A 17036-nucleotide genomic window follows, 5' to 3' on the forward strand; every position below is an offset into this window, starting at 1 on the left:
CTCTCTCTCTCTCTCTCTCTCTCTCTCTCTCTCTCTCTCTCTCTCTCTCTCTCTCTCTCTCTCTCCCTCCCTCTCTCCCTCCCTCCCTCTCCTCCCCCCTTTCTTCCCTCTCCTCTTCTCCCCTCTCTCTTTCATGGTGCCCTTTTGCACTATCTTCTCCAGTCACTTCGAAACTTAGACGATTTCAAGCTCCTTTGAAGCTTGACTCTTCGAGTCCTAGATAAACCGATTGTTCAGTCTCATATTCCTATGAGACAGCTTGGTACCTTGAACCTGGACAAATCTTCCCTGAAAATTTTTTTAATTTTTATACATTTTTTTCTATTATATAAGTAGGAGATGATTCCTATTTATTTTTATAAATATTATTCAAAACTTTAGTTCTTCATAAAGATTTTGTAAAGCTTCAATGCTATTTTTTCTCTAAATATAGTTTAATCATTTTATTTTAGATAACTATTAAATTTTTTTATTATAACATTGATTGCAATCTAGTTATATCAGAATTCTCATATAGCATACTTCTGACTTAAAGGATTTCAAGATTTATCTTTTGAAGTCTGGCTCTTTTGAGTTTCAGATAAATCGATTGTTTAATTCCATATGTGGCAATACGATGCTTACCTTGAATCTAGCCAACTGCTAAGGTTTCCTTAGGGATTCTTCTCACGCACTTATCTTTCTTCTCAAGTATTATTCGTATACAGTTTTCTAAGGTTTTCTAAGTTTTTGAGTATTCAATTCTAAATAATTATATAATCTGACTAAATCATTATGTCCTTGATATAAGACTGAATCAAATCATCCGAATTTTGCAGTTCATATCTTTAGATGCATCTATGTTCTTACATAAACGATGCCTTCGAATTTAGATGATGTCAGAATCCTTCGAGTTTTAAATAACTTAATTATGAAGCTTGTCAGGCAATCGAACTTTCTTCATCTTTGACGCTCTTCTCAACCTCAATTTTATCCAATTCGAACTTTGTTGCTCTGATTTCAGAAATTTTAATATAAAATATTAAATTAAAAAAAAGATGATCAAATTGCGAGCAAGTAATATGAACTATTTGTTTTTAACGATAAATATTATCGTCAACTATTGAAAAGATTTCAGTCACTCAATAGTGAAGGATGATGTACCGCGGTTTCGCTCGAAAAGCCCGAAGGGCTCCAGAGGGTTAAGAAACGCTGTGACTGCACCGTCGAGTCATTGACTCCGATCTATTCGAGGCCTTCGCCCTCGGCTGATTTTTTTGTGCTCTGGTACCGGAAGTAGGCCAGCGCAAACTGTCCCTTTATCTAAGATTACGTCTTATGAATTTTGTGGCGAAGAATTTTGCACGAAGATGAAAAAGTTTCGTCATCCATTCTCGTCCTTGTGCGGGATAAAAGTGCAAATACTACCGTATATTCTTTTTCTTGTTTCTCACATGAACGTTTTACTCAATCCAGATTGCAGGATGTGATGAATTGCGCAATTATATAACGGATCCTTTTATGTGGAAAGAACGTAACATGTTTTTATGATAAACAAACGAATGGAAATGCTTGAGTCGACATATCCATAAATAGAAGGTAATATCAGATATTTGGCTAATATAAGAAAATTATTCTGTTTGTATTCCAATAGAAAGGTTGGCAGTTTCTGTATTAACCTCGCGTAACAGATGAATGAGTAAGATAGGTAAACATACGGTTATAATGGGACGAGTAACTGATACATAATTAATGGATTCATTATGATGTTTCAATATTGAAACATTTAACATTCGTCGTCACTAGAGTCACTTTACTATTGTGATATTTAATATTTTAAATAAAATGTTTTTAAAATTAACACAAATAGATGGATTGAACATAAAATATTTTGTACATGTTTTTAAATGTTATAAAATTCCAGAATCTGTAAAACTTTGATTGAGAGAAAATATGATACTTTTTAAACGCTTTATCTATCTAGAACATTAAATATTTTTGAAATTAATAATTAAAAAGTTGAAATTAAGTTAAAGTTTACCATAAACTGATTTAAAGAAGGCTTTCGTTTGAGATGTTTTTGAGATCTTGACTTTTGAATATGAGATCTTCAAAATCAAGTGTTTTAGATTCTTTGATCTCATATTCTTTTGATCCTCGATTTCTTGTTTGGATGTGGTCAGCAAAGATTGCTTTGTTCTGATTCGCTGAAGTATCCTAAAGTTTATCTTGTCTAAAATTCTCAGGTGAGCCATTAAAATACCTGAACACGTATATACCACCTTTATCCTTTTACTGCTAGTAACTCTTTAAAACATTATCCTTGGCTGATTATTATAAAGAAAAATTGTAAAACTATTTATATCTGTTTGATTGATTCACATTTTATATTTGCTTTATTTGCTTGTTTTTATTTTTGAATTATTGTCTAATACAATCTCTATAATTTATTGAAATGCACATTCTGTTTTGTGTTTTAGAAGCAGACTATACCTTAGATGATTCCTTTTGGAAGGAAGAGGAAACTCCCGCTGGTGAGTGAATACAATATCATTATACTGGACAGAAAATTATTAGTAAAATAACATTACTTAAACAAAATTATTTATGTACTACCCATATTCATAATAGTAGGATAATTTAAAATACAATTATCTAAATTTACGAAGATATTAAAATTCAATGAATAAAATTTTGTAAGTATTGTTTCACAAATCATTCAATTTAATCTAAATTTTCCTGTGAAATTAATTTTAATTTATGTAACAATAAAAGTTTTTCATCATTATTTACACAATAAATCGTAACGGTTAGATAAATTAAAATTCTGTTAATATTGCGTGATAGGAAAAATTTACAAAGATTTGCTGTCACAATCTTTGTACAATTACGACGGCTATTGGATAAGGCTTTGCGTAAACAAACTACCATAAAATGGAAGGACCGCAATGCAGCACTTTCGTTAGAAACTTGATCCTTGAGGATACGACAAATCCTTGAGAGCGGTTTATTGTTAAGTCAACATCGCTGATTGGTCGGAAACGCGAAACTTAAATTGGATTACATTTTAGACGGGGACAATGCACCAGGACAGAGCTCGACGACGTGAATCTCGGCCTAGATATTACGGTGATTGTATAATGAGAAATCTGTCTTAAGAGAGAGAAAAGAAAAATTTGAAGTTATTCCAGTTCGCATTTATTTTAATCTGGTTTTAAAAGCTGAGAAAATTTTATATAATGTATTTCAGTAACGTTGAATGCAGGATTCATAGAATTAGGGAGCTTAATTAGGGATTAGGATGTAAAGCAGCGTTGAGCATACACGAGTAAACAGCAATAGCTGTATATTACATGAAATTTAATTTAATTTGATATATCACTTGAATATATCTATTATTTATACAGAAATTCAGTTTGCAATTACTTAGATTGAAAGTGTTGGGAAATATATTACATAATGTGCCTTGATAACAAATAATTTAGGATTTAGAAAATTAAAGAGTTTAATTAAAAATTAAAGTTTGAGGTCTATCTTGCATAAAGATGTAAAATTCAATAACTATAAACAAATGATTATTTTGTATTCAAGTACTTGAGAAATTTTCAAAAATCACGTTTAAGAAGGACATCATTGCAGAATTTTCTGACGCAAAATTGAAGCCACCGCACTGTAAATTGCCGCAACGCATGTTCAACAACTGTAATGTGCAACATATAATGACGTCGGCCGAATTAATCGCAATTTACGTGATATTTCTGCGGCAACGGCAACAATTGGTGGGAGGAAAAGGATGGAGGATGACGGGCGGGATGAAAAGAGTAAATTAATCGGCGAGTAATCTCGGCATGTTTGGGCGCTGCTCGAGGAGTGGAGATTGGAAATTAAATTCGCGATCTGCATGCGTAAACTTCTCGAAATAAGGACGCGAAATGATTCATGAAATAGAGGACAATCAATATTAATTCAGAGAGAAGTTTGAAATATGGATATTTATCGTTAATCTGAATAATGATAATTTTTCAACACGCAAAATGTATTCCTCAACTACTATATAAATTCTAGGAGCAATGTTCGATGTATAGGATATAAATTGTTCGCAAAAAATCTGCAAATAAATGAAGTGGGAAGAATTTTAAATTTAATTACATCAAATTAATCTAAAAATATAACATTTGATAAATATTAAATATATATATATTATAATTTATAATGCTATAAGGAATATATATATACATATACAAGGATCGTTTGAAAAATTTTGAGCTTCAATATGAAAATGGCATTACTCACCTAAACTCACTCTGGTGCTACAATCGTACATGTTTTGAAAGATAAAGTTGTTGTGTGATAGTTATTTGTGCCAGTCGATGTCAGTGTTTTTGTTTGATGAAGATCTCTGTTCTCCGAGTCAAACCCTAGGAAATAGGAAAAAAGTTAAGAACTAGATCTAATGAATACGGTGGGTAGTCAATCAATTCGAACTGCAATTCATAAATTTCTGTCATGGCGATCGCCGATATTCGACTTTTTCTATTTTTACAAAAACACTAACATGGATTGGCACAAATGATTGTCAACAACTAAGTATTCAAAATAGCTACAATTTTCATAGGTATCTTTTAAAACATATACTGTAGTACCATAGACTGTAGTACCATATACAATAGGTTTTGACGAGTAATATTCACATTAAGGCTCAAAACTTTTCAAACGACCCTTGTATGTATACACATGTCACTACTTTCGTGTGTGAGACTTGATCAGAGAGAAAATGTCACTCTTTTATGTAGGAAATCGAGATTTTTATATAGGGAATCAATCGAGAGAACTGATATGTGGATGCAAAAGAAATGGGATAATAAAATCTATTTTATACTACTTTATTACTATACCATTATTATTGAATCGTACGGACTAAAATCTCAATGTCGATGGTTGAGAGGGCAGGTTAATGGCAATAGCGTGAAATTTTGTCGATGCGGCGCAATGAATCGCCCCAAAGTCCATTCGAGATGAAATTAGAGATCGTAGAGGGGTGGTTAAAAGAGTGGGGAACCGGGGGGGTGAAATTAGGGCGTTCGATTGAACGTGGAAATTAATTTCAGGTGAGGTCGAACGACTACTACACGAATATCGACAAAACCAAGAGCTAATACGAAATATCGGTGGTCATTACTATCAGATCATCTATCCGGTACAGCTACGGCATCACGAGAAAATGGGGATTTCCACAAGAGAAGTTGGCGTACCGAAGGTAAAATTTCGCGCCCCGCATTGTTTTCATCTATAGTCTTCATCACACTAAGAAAAAAATGGTTGCAATTATCATAATTTAAGGATTAAATATATTAAACATATTTTAAAAACATTCAAAAAATTATGAAATGATTACAAATTGTTTTATATTGTACTTAAAAATAGTAGAAAAAATTTAGCAGTTATTTTTCATATGGATAAAAAATTATGTTAATAAGAAATAGATATGTGTTCTAAAAATATTAAGAAAATATTAAGAAAAATCTAATGAAAAAAAAATCTGAATTTTGTATTTAAGAACTTTAAATACATATTCAAGATAATTTATAATATAATATAAAGTTTTATTGGACGCACAGATTAGTTGTTCTGTAAATAAACAAAATTATTTTATTTATTTTTTTATTTTTACAGAAAACAGACAATCACAATGAAATTTTATATAAATTATCTTGAACAACTTAAAGCATTTACATAAAAAATTAAGATTTTTCTTAATTTCTTTTTTAATTGTATAAAAAAATTAATTTTTATTGACAAAAATAGACTATAAAATAAACTATAAAATAGACTATAAAAATGTGTTATTAAATAAAAATATAATACTATTCACACAACTTCCACATGTATCTAGTTTACTTGAAGTGTAAATATTAAACATTTTCAAATTTAATTTACTTTGCAGAATACATCCTTAACTATTACAATTTATAATAATTTTCTAAATTCCAACTAAAATATACTTTTCGGTAAAACTACATATAAATATATAAATTATATTATATTATTATTAAAACATTTCATAACAGTAAATAATAATTACAAAAATGAAATTTCTAATCATAATTATTTTATCATGTATAAGTAATTATAATCATCAAACATCTCAGCAAATACAGATATAATTGTCATATAACATATACGTAAATATATATATTAGTGTGGAAAAAAGTTCGTGGCGTTTTTCCCATTAGATGGCATTAAAAAAACGCAACGAACTTTTTCCTACACCTAATATATTATATATCGAGAGAAAAATTTTTATTACTTATGTAATAACTATAATTACATATTACTATAATTATAATTATTATTACTATAATATTAGTCATAATAATAACTATATGTATATAACTATATATAGTTATTCAACAAATATATATGTATAGATAAGAACATGAAAATTAGTTATTATCATCAATATTATCATAAAAATGATTGCAATTACTATAATTTTACTATAATTTATAGATATGCAATTACTGTAATTTATAGTATTTTTGGGACAACTAATTTATATTCTATTTGTTGCAACTTTTCTCTCGATGCACGTGAATATTTTATTATTAAATTAAATAAAGTTAATAAAAGTATGCATAAAAGGATACATATAACTGCAAACGGAAAAAGAAATTGTATACACAAAATAATTAAAGAATTGTATTATAAATTTAGTAGTATTAAATTTATATTTAGCAGTATTAATATATACTAAGCTCTTCCATGTTATATATTTTTAATTTATTTAGATTATTTTTTTAAATATTATAGTTGATTTAACATATTATGTATGTTTCTATTATATTTTAGTTTCCTCAAAGAGGTTACGGAGATGGAGGATATCAGAATCCTAGAGGCAGATTGAGAGTAAGTTTTATAGTACAAAAATAGATTTTAAGATAATCAATTAATTTTAATATTAATTTTAAAATAAGTAATCCTTAAAATAATTGTAGCGATAAAGATTAATAATAACAAAATTGTTATTTTCAGACAGGGAGACATTTTCATCGGACGTCTCTTCTGATCAAGGCCTTTAATCATAAATTTCGTCTAGACTTAGAATTAAATACGTAAGTATTTTTATACATATACATGTACGCTGATTAAAGTATATCTATTTTTTTTAATGATAAAATTTTAATCATAAAAAACGCGGAAGAAATAGTAAAAAATCTAATTAAAAAATATCATTTATTAAAAAAGATGTACATACATCTACATACGGTTCTCATCATTATGTTGCAGGCAACTTTTAGCTCCGAATCTTATACAGAAAGACTTTTTAGCCGGCAATGCGGAACAAATGTCTAAGCAGGTAAAATATTTCGAACGAAACGTAATCTCACAATCTAATGATATTCAAATATTTATACGTAACTCAGACCAATTAACAGTTGTTTAGAAAGAATAATTGTTTCGCATAGTTTATTTTATATAGTTTGTTTTGTATAGTTTGTTAAAACTAGTTTAGTTTGGGTTAAATTGCTTTTAATATGAATTATCTCATATATAGTCTTACCTGATATTACAATAAAAAGCAAGAGAAATAAAAAAAATAGCTCTTTTGAACGGGTAATGACAAAGCTATTTTAGTGAAAGAAAAAATATCAATAATAAATATGTACAAGCATATACACTGTTACTTTATTTATTATAATATAAAGCATATACACTGTTACTTTATTTATTATAATATAAAAGCATTATTGTGAATAATAATAAAGTCTAAAATATTCGCGTTAAGCATTAAGAGGAAATTTCAAGTTTAACGATAATCTCATAATGGTGTTATTATCTTTCTTGCAGGAGATAGAACATTGTTATTATCACGGCACTGTGAGAGATTATCCGGGAGCTAGCGCTGCTTTTCACACGTGTAATGGTGTCAGCGGTGTCATTCATTTAGGCAACGAGACTTTCGTCATTCATCCATTCTACGGCGGCGATTTATCGGTCAGTTAAATTTCTTCTCGTTAATTATTATAAGACTATGATGATGCAATTACATACGGATTGTTTAAAAAATACTGGAACACATATAATTATAATTGAATTACTACGAAGAAACCTAATCTGTGCTCATCCATGTGTATAATTCGCACACCATTTGAAATAATAATCAGCTGATGCGGCTAAATTTAAATCAAAGACTTCGATTTGGCTAATTTGGCTTGATTTTATTACTAGATAGACTTAACTTCGTAGAAGTCGCGCTATAATTAAAAATGGAATGTCAGAAAAGGGCAAAGCAGTTGGTGAGAACATAAACTATATGCAGGCCTCTCTTTTAGCAGAAACATCCTCACATTATATTTGAAGCCCGAACAAAAGTTAACAAAGGCTGCGCTAACTCGGGAAATCTTGAGTGGCGTGTAAAGAATCGCCGGCAGAAGCACATCTTCGGGCTATCAGAAACCATTTCCGATCGATATAAAAGAGACGTCCGTGAAGCAACCAAATATATCGAAACTGCCATCATTATCGATAAGGCTATGGTACGTTATTATACCCTTCAAATGTAAGTTAATTAAACTGACAATTATATAACAGATAAAACAATAAATTATACCGATAATACAATTTAAATAGAAGATTGTAAGATGATTATTCAGAGAACAGATGACGGATTATTTAATTTTTCAATTTGCATTTATAACAGTAAAAAATTATAATAAGATAAATATATTTTTTAATTTTAACTAAAATTTATATTAATTTAGAATTTATTTGAAATTTAAATTTTATTCATTTCTCTATTAGATTTTAATTGAAAATACAATTTAATATTTGTTATATTAATTAATTATACTATTTAACACATCTATAATATCCAGCTTCAAATGGTACTTTATCTCTGTGTATAGTTTGACAAAAGAAACGGTAGTACCAGAGCTGAGGTTGTTCACGATGCCATCCAAGTTGCTAATATCGCAGATTTGGTAAACTGAATTATGTAATAATATTCATGTAAATTCATTTTCCCATAGGATATGTACTAAATTAGATTTTCTCCACAGTATTTCCGTACATTAAACACTAGAGTCTCCGTCGTATACATCGAAAGTTGGAAGGGCAGCAACCAAGCGCAAATCGATAACGGCATCGACATCGATCAAGCCTTGTTAAGCTTTAATGATTATACGATGCGGAGAATGTATCAAGTTGCTCAGGACACCACTCAATTACTCACGTGAGTTTATTGTTATTCTTCCGGTTTATAACTCTTTTCTTAATTAAATTCTGATTATATCAAAATATCTGTCCATATTTTTATCTCGATTTAATACGATTAATTTTTGAAATAAATTAAGAGTACAAAAATTCAGTGTTAACAACTAATAGCAAGTAATATTATTAAATAAACAAGTAACATTTGTGGATATTCTCGGTAGGGGTGAGACTTTCTCAGGTGGAGAATCAGGGGTGGCTGTACCCGAGACCGTGTGCAGCCAAAGATCCGTAGGAATCAGCGTTGATCTAAATACTTACGAGCCTCATCTTTTAGCTGGTACCATGGCACATATGATCGGTCACAATATTGGCATGAGCCACGACGATGGAAGTAAGTATTACAAAATTCTTTGTTTTGTTTTCGATATGTGAATCAGTTTGGCAAACAGGAAAATAGTTTCCAGTTTTGCAGGAGATGGTAAAATTTTTTATTATCAATTTTAGGAAACGATTGCAATTGCCGCGATTGGCACGGATGCATCATGGCTCAATCCATCGTTGGCCTAGAAAACGTTCAGCCATACAAGTTTTCGGAATGTAGTAAAACTGACTATATAGAAGCTTTAAAGAGCGGCCATGGCATTTGCCTTTTTAACAAACCAAACGAGGTAAATTGACAACTTACACATAAAATCAATAACACTTTAATCGAATTAGAATGGGATCGAATGAACCTTGAAGCAAATTCGATTAACTTAATCGATTTGGGATCTGCTTCGGGTTATAGTTGGAGATTAGGAGATCATGCGGAAACAGGGTAATCGATGACGGGGAACAATGCGACTGCGGATCGATCGAGGAATGCAAGGAATACGATCCTTGTTGCGATCCTATCACCTGTAAGCTGACAACGGAGGCCGAATGCGCGACCGGTCCTTGTTGCAGCGATTGCAAGGTAAGATAAGAGAAGATGTTCCTGTCTTTTAGCGATCAATCTCTTGGAAGTAATACGATATGGCGCGAAGAACCACATAATATTGAGAGAGATATAGCATTATTATAATTAATTTTTAAAGATTTCCAAATATTGAATACAAAAAACATTAAATTATTTATCAAATGTAAACTATTAAGTATATATAACAGCATGAAAAATGGTGAATGTACGAAGGAATAAATAATTCCATTTCCGACGTATAATTTTTTCTTGCTTTTCGTATCTGTGTTCTAACATATAAATCCTACATTTTTTAATGTATTGACAAATTTCAGCTCCGTGCTCGCGGCGTCGTTTGCCGCGAATCGACGAATGAATGCGATTTACCGGAAATGTGCACCGGCGATACTGGTCAGTGTCCACCGGACGTTTATAAAAAGAACGGCAACTCATGCGCGAATAATGCTGGGCATTGCTTCAACGGAATTTGTCCGGCTCTGGATCTACAATGTGAGCAAGTATGGGGTTACGGTGGAATCGCTGCCGATCAAGAATGTTTCGAGCAATTTAATTCTAAAGGATCTATCAACGGCCACTGCGGAACCGATTCCAGCGGTCATCTTATCAAATGTGAATCTGAGTGAGTAATCACTTTTATTATGTAACAAGAAAATAAAAATTTGAAAGATATAAGGAAAAAGGAGATGTAAAAATTTAATTTAAAATAATAAATAAGATTAAGGTTGATATAAATTCTAAGTTTTTGTCTTAATTTTCATTACATTGGTACGAGAGACAATTCGATTGAACCAAATCGAATATTTAAATATAATATCAACATAAATAAGAAAATAATATACGGTTAAATAAGAACATTTTTTCTTTTAGAAACGTTCGTTGTGGGTCTCTTCAATGCCAACAAGGAAGCAAGCAACCAGTAATCGATGGAATGAAGGATTTACATACTAGAACTATAATTTCCATCAAGAACCAGGAATACGAATGCAAGTAAGTATTTAGTAATAAAGTCAAAGAAGCTACTTTTTAATTGAATATTTGAGATATTTTACATTTTGATACACAATATATGTGTATTATGTTAAATTAATTATTTCTATTTGCAAGAGCTACAAATGGAAGAGTGGAAGGATCTGATATACCTGGAATGGGATTGGTTCGTGATGGCACATCTTGCGGTGATAACTTGGTAATTATAATGACACATTTAACTCTCATAAGAATTATACGTAGTTTTATTTATTTTCAAATAATATGTTTACTTGATTCATATTGATTACTATAATATTGATAATCATGCATTCTAGATTTGCGTAAATCAAACTTGCACGAGTTTATTTCCATACATCGATCAAGAAAAATGCCCCAGCAATCACGATGATAAAGAATGTTCAGGAAATGGCGTAAGTATATTTCATAACAAATAATCTAAAGCAATTTTACTACTAACACTTTTACAGTAAATTTTTCATTTTTTTTAAATTAGAAGTCGAATGCAGTAAATCTAAATTTACAGCTAATTGTCGCAGAATTCTATCATTAAAATAAAAATAAAACTATATTATAAATAAAATAAAAACTATATTAAATTTATTTTTTTATTTATTTATTAAATTTATTTTAAAATATCGTGTTTTTTAATATTATAATTAGATATTTGTTGTTTAAAATTGAAAGAAATTTATCTGTTACAAATAAAAAATGTTAAATTATGAATACAAGGAATGTTAAAGTTAAAAAACGTCTTAAAATTTATTAGAGGTACTTTTAAAAAAATTAATTGAACATTTTTAATTAAATTTTTTAAAGATATTTTAATATTTAACACATTTAATTAAAATTTTTTTAAAGAAATTTATCGATTCATTTAATTCTTATATCCCAGTGAATATCATTCCGTACATTTACATTATGGAACGATATTCCACTGTTCTGTAATAGTTATGTTATTTTCAGATCAAAATGTCAGCATATTTTAATTATATTTCGCGCAACAAAGTCGGAAAAAAAGAGGAACATATACGTAACATTTACATATAAATAACGTACATTATCATAGTTACGTAACATTTACGAAGTTTTCAGAGAATGAAAATTTATGTTATTCAAATTACGTAAATGTTACGTTAACTATGCATCGAAACAGTGACAGTACAGATCATACATAACAGTTATAGCTTTTTGCATGAATAATATACCTGTTTCGTCTTTGATTCATTGTGCTATTCTGTAACAATTACATACACTATATTATGTAAATTTTCCGAAATTGCGTACAACATGTTTACTGGAATATTTCAGCTTTGACAAATTTTTTTTTAATTATTTAACTGCAACAATTTCTGTAAGCTAATTAATTCGTGATATACAATTTTTTTTTTTGTTAATTATTTCAGATAACCAAAAAATGTAAGGTGGAAATTAATTAATTAATTTGTTATAAAATAAAAAATTACCTTGGCTGAGATAATATTTTTTGCAATAAAGGTAACTATATATGAAAATTCTCGAGATAACAAATTCAAAAATATAAACAAACAATGCGGTTTGTGAACAATACGTGATTTTTAAAAAAACTTTATATAAAAAATGCTGACAATGTTTCTATTTTCTGAAGAAGGCTAGAATGCTAGCCGAAACATGTACTATTTCCTATTTGATTATGTAAGATAAAGTTTTTCTCTGTATCAATTCCCAATTGCCCGTTTGTCCATTTATTTATATTTTTGAATCTGTTATCTCGGGAATTTCCATATAGTTACTTTTAAAGTAACGCCGGCTGCAAAATGCATCAAATACACATTTCATTTTGTATAAATATGTACAAAAAACTTTTGCAATATATACAAACAAATTATTAAAGAATTGGATTAAATGAAAAAAGATCCATTTTAAAAACAACTTCGCGTTAAGTTTATTACATTTTATATTGCAAATAATATCATTTCACCGCATTTAAACAAGATTTCAAATTTACATTTGAATATCCTCCATCATAATCTCTATTTATTGAAGAAGATTAGAATACTAGCCGAAATATATATTCTTTCCTATTTGATTATATAAGATAAAGCTTTTTTAAAGCTAAATCACGCACCGTTCACTGTGCCAAGTTTCAATTGATAATTGCCCGTTTATCATTTTTCGCAATACTTAAGATTTTTACAGTTTTTCTATAATAATTTAATTTAGGGAGGATTGATATTAGCATTTCAGACTGATGGTGTTAAAAGTCCAAAAGTTGGCGCGCAATCATATCCGAAAAAAAGAAATTAATTTAATAAAGAATATATATTGTAATATTCGAAACATTTAACTTTTAAACATTTAACTTTGACCGTGATGGCATTCTTTATCCTATTTGATATAAAGAATTTGTTTTATATATGAACACTTAGTCCTAGTTCTGATTGGCAATTGTATCTTTATGATTTATATTCTCTAGAATTTTTTATTATTCTCTTTTTAATTAAACTTTACTCTTTGACATAAATAAATAAATAAATAAAATTAATTAAGCATTTTTACAAAAAAGAAAAAGCAACCAACAACCCGCTGTTGCTCTTAGCCCTTAACTCCCGTCTATTATTATTAATATTAATATTAAATTTATGTAATTGGAGTGTCTTTATCACGAATTTAAAAAAAATACTTTTACATAAAATTTAATATTTTTAATTTAATATTTTTTAATGCAATTGCCTTTCTGTTTAATTTTCAGGTTAAAACTAACTTCAATTCTGTTAATAAAACTCGTTTTGATTAATTGAAATTTAAAATATGAAATGACATTCTATATGTAGGGTTTCATTTTCATATTTACATGCTGTAAGCATCAAATTATCCTTGTTATCCATCAATTAATCAAGAACAAATGATGCTTACAAGCCCTGTGAGGATAAAATGAAATGAATCCACAGATTACATTTGGGAGTGTGTTATAAAATGTTATTGCATTATTCTATCTTTATCATTCAAAAAATATAAAACAAGACAAGCAAACACGCAGCTATAGTTATATATATTAATATAGTATATATATTAGTAACTATAGTACTATATATATTATATTAGTACTATATATATTAACAGTCAGCTATAGATTTTAAAAAGACATAACACTATCAATAATAATCAACTATAGTTTATAAAAAAAACGTAATACTACAGTAGATATAAATATATTAATAAATAGTAGTGATAAATAATAATTCAAAAAGATATTCCATACACATATAGCATATTAATTTTCAAGAGATATTCTAAAATATCCAAAAAACATTCTGTGTCCTAAAAACATTCTTAGAACGTCTCTCGAATAAAGTGTGCTATGCGAGATATGTAAATTCCATATCTGGAGAATTCGATCTTTCAAATATTGTTATATTCGAAACTAGAGCAATTAAAACTAAAGAAACATGGAAAAAAATTTCAGTTGTAGCAGAGATATTCAGTTAGTTGAGTTTCAGTTAGAGATTCACACATTTAGCCTGCTCTCACTAATTAAAGCGCTGTTTACATTAACAAATGCTTTCGGTTTAGAGGAATCAAAATTTTCCGTCTCAAGTATGTTGCTATCGTAGCGAACCATTCGATTACTTGCACAGAACTGGGTTTTCTTGCTATGACGCTCATTTTCAGCGTCAAGTGAAAATCCATAGTGCGCGAAATGAGATGTAGTGAATTGTGACAAGAAACGATCTCTCTGTACAAACGAAAAGATCTGAACGGCGAGTTTGGTGTTTGATAGTGACAGTTTATGCCTCGCTCAACGGCAATAACGTAGGTGAGTTACAGCTGCGTTGGTTAAAATTTTGACTAGTGTTTTATAAAATATTATTTATAATAATCGAGGTGCCGAAAAAAATTGTAAAGCTCGATTAATGTCATGATGTTAGAAATCGATTTGAGATCTCGGATGAAGAAAGAATTGACCAATCGCATTGACCAAATTGTGATTTGTTAATTCTTTCTCTGTCCAAGATTTCGAATCGATTTCTAACATTGTGGACATCGAGCTTGTTGAGCATTATCTTGTTATTCCTGTTTGAAATTAATAATTGGACTTCGGAAAACGTAATGGATACGAAAGTTGAAAATTACCTCAAAAAATGAGGATTAGACTCTTACTCAAACATATCAAAAGTAAGTGATGCAATTATAAAATTAGCAAAATAATATAACATCCGCATATTATATAACTATAATCTTATTCTCTTTCTTTTCCTTATAGACTCAGGAATTGATGAAGAAGCTTTCCTGCTCTTAGAAGCCGAAAACATAAACAGCTTAATAATAAAAGAGGAATTTCGGGTAAAATTAAGAAATAAATTATGATCATTAAAGGAAAAGTTGAAATAGGAATAACAAGATAAGGTAGGAAAATACCGCACGAATTATTACATTCATTTCTACATTTAATTATTTACAAAACGTTCTATTTCATAGTTGGTTTCATTTTGATATTGTTAGGTCAATATTCATAAATTTTCATATTATATATATATATATATATATATATACTTAAATATATTTAAGGCCGTCTCATATGTATGCATTTTTACACTTATTAATATTATAGAATTCTTTTTCCATTTCTTTGTTCCTGATCTGTCCTATAAGAAATCGTTTCTCTGACTGATGCCTCAGGAATTCTCTTTAAACTCTATTTCTTTTAATACAGAGACTGAATTTGATTTCGAATTTTCAACCTCTTGCAATTGCTAATGAATAAGCTAATGAATTAACTTCCACTTCCACACATCTCCTATAAATGTAAATTATAAATAAACCTACCCAAAATGAAACATCCAAAGTATTAAATGTAAGTGATATTTTTCAACGTGCATACAGTATAATATGCTCACACTGTCTTCATATCTCAAAAATTATAAATTTTATTCCAAGAATGATGCACTTCTGTTATTTTACAGTATTGGACAAGTTAAGAAAGATAATAATTTACAAAAGCAATTCCAAAGAAAGATCTGAGGCAGGAAAGCTGAGACTTGCGGAAGCAATTATTAATTATGAATTTACTGGAGAAGCATATGTGAGTACACGACTGATTTTTCAAATATTATTTATAATCAATATTTTAATCTTTTGTTCAACGTATTATAATCTGTCATAATTTTTTTTCTTTTTCTCTGTTCAGAATAACTCCAGCTTGGATTATTTATTTATTTATACAAATTCGAACAGAGATCGAGAAAGAGTTTCTTGAAAGTGAAGTAAGTCATTGTTTTCTTTTTTCAAGTGAATTTAGAAACATCTTTCTTTTTTATTAAATTTAAAGGATGTTTGGTATATGATATACCATATTTGATATAATTAAATTTAAAGGATGTTTGATATACCATTCCAAAGAATCGAAAAAGAGATCCTGTAGGCTGTTTGTATGACAAATATTGTTCGTTAAATAGATTATTAGTAAAAAATGGCGTAAAAATTAGAGTAAGTCAAAGAGATGTCAAGCTAGTTAAAACATCAAACCAGGTAAGTATTAAAGGAAGATATGATAAATAAGAAATATATAAAATTTGTTTGCTCAAGTTGCTGTTGTTATTTTAGATAAATTATGTAGATAATCATTCTATGTAATAATAATATGTAAAATGTATTATAATCACCGAAAAAGTGCAGGAAGCCCTTCAGTGGTTGCAAAATCGAATTCAATCTTGGAACATTGTCGTTGTAAAATGGACTTTAACTTGTCAAGTTAAGCATAATACTTTAAAATCTGCCATTGCTTCAGATCAAATAGCTAATTATTTTGAACAGTATAAAGTTTTGAAACAGCCTCTAGATTATATGTTGGCAAGAAGTTTTTTCAGTGGTTGCAAAATCGAATTCAACCTTGGAACATTGTCATTGTAAAATGGACTTT

At 29.1% G+C, this 17036-nt stretch overlaps 1 protein-coding gene across 1 annotated transcript in view; it reads left to right on the top strand.

The window, feature by feature from the left end:
* The window catches only part of LOC105620943, a 58765-nt gene that overhangs the window by 14550 nt on the left and 27179 nt on the right, over nucleotides 1–17036 (top strand). Inside the window, exons 2-17 of the mRNA XM_012202420.1 lie at nucleotides 2460–2513; nucleotides 5088–5236; nucleotides 6829–6885; nucleotides 7012–7091; nucleotides 7267–7336; nucleotides 7828–7974; nucleotides 8313–8516; nucleotides 8886–8960; nucleotides 9039–9211; nucleotides 9414–9583; nucleotides 9697–9860; nucleotides 9980–10147; nucleotides 10465–10769; nucleotides 11018–11137; nucleotides 11255–11336; nucleotides 11455–11550. Of these exons, the coding sequence (XP_012057810.1) occupies nucleotides 2460–2513; nucleotides 5088–5236; nucleotides 6829–6885; nucleotides 7012–7091; nucleotides 7267–7336; nucleotides 7828–7974; nucleotides 8313–8516; nucleotides 8886–8960; nucleotides 9039–9211; nucleotides 9414–9583; nucleotides 9697–9860; nucleotides 9980–10147; nucleotides 10465–10769; nucleotides 11018–11137; nucleotides 11255–11336; nucleotides 11455–11550 (2114 nt within the window). The remainder of the gene's footprint in view (nucleotides 1–2459; nucleotides 2514–5087; nucleotides 5237–6828; nucleotides 6886–7011; nucleotides 7092–7266; nucleotides 7337–7827; nucleotides 7975–8312; nucleotides 8517–8885; nucleotides 8961–9038; nucleotides 9212–9413; nucleotides 9584–9696; nucleotides 9861–9979; nucleotides 10148–10464; nucleotides 10770–11017; nucleotides 11138–11254; nucleotides 11337–11454; nucleotides 11551–17036) is intronic.

Source organism: Atta cephalotes (assembly GCF_000143395.1).
Source record: "Atta cephalotes unplaced genomic scaffold scaffold00031, whole genome shotgun sequence".
Classification (NCBI taxonomy): domain Eukaryota; kingdom Metazoa; phylum Arthropoda; class Insecta; order Hymenoptera; family Formicidae; genus Atta; species Atta cephalotes.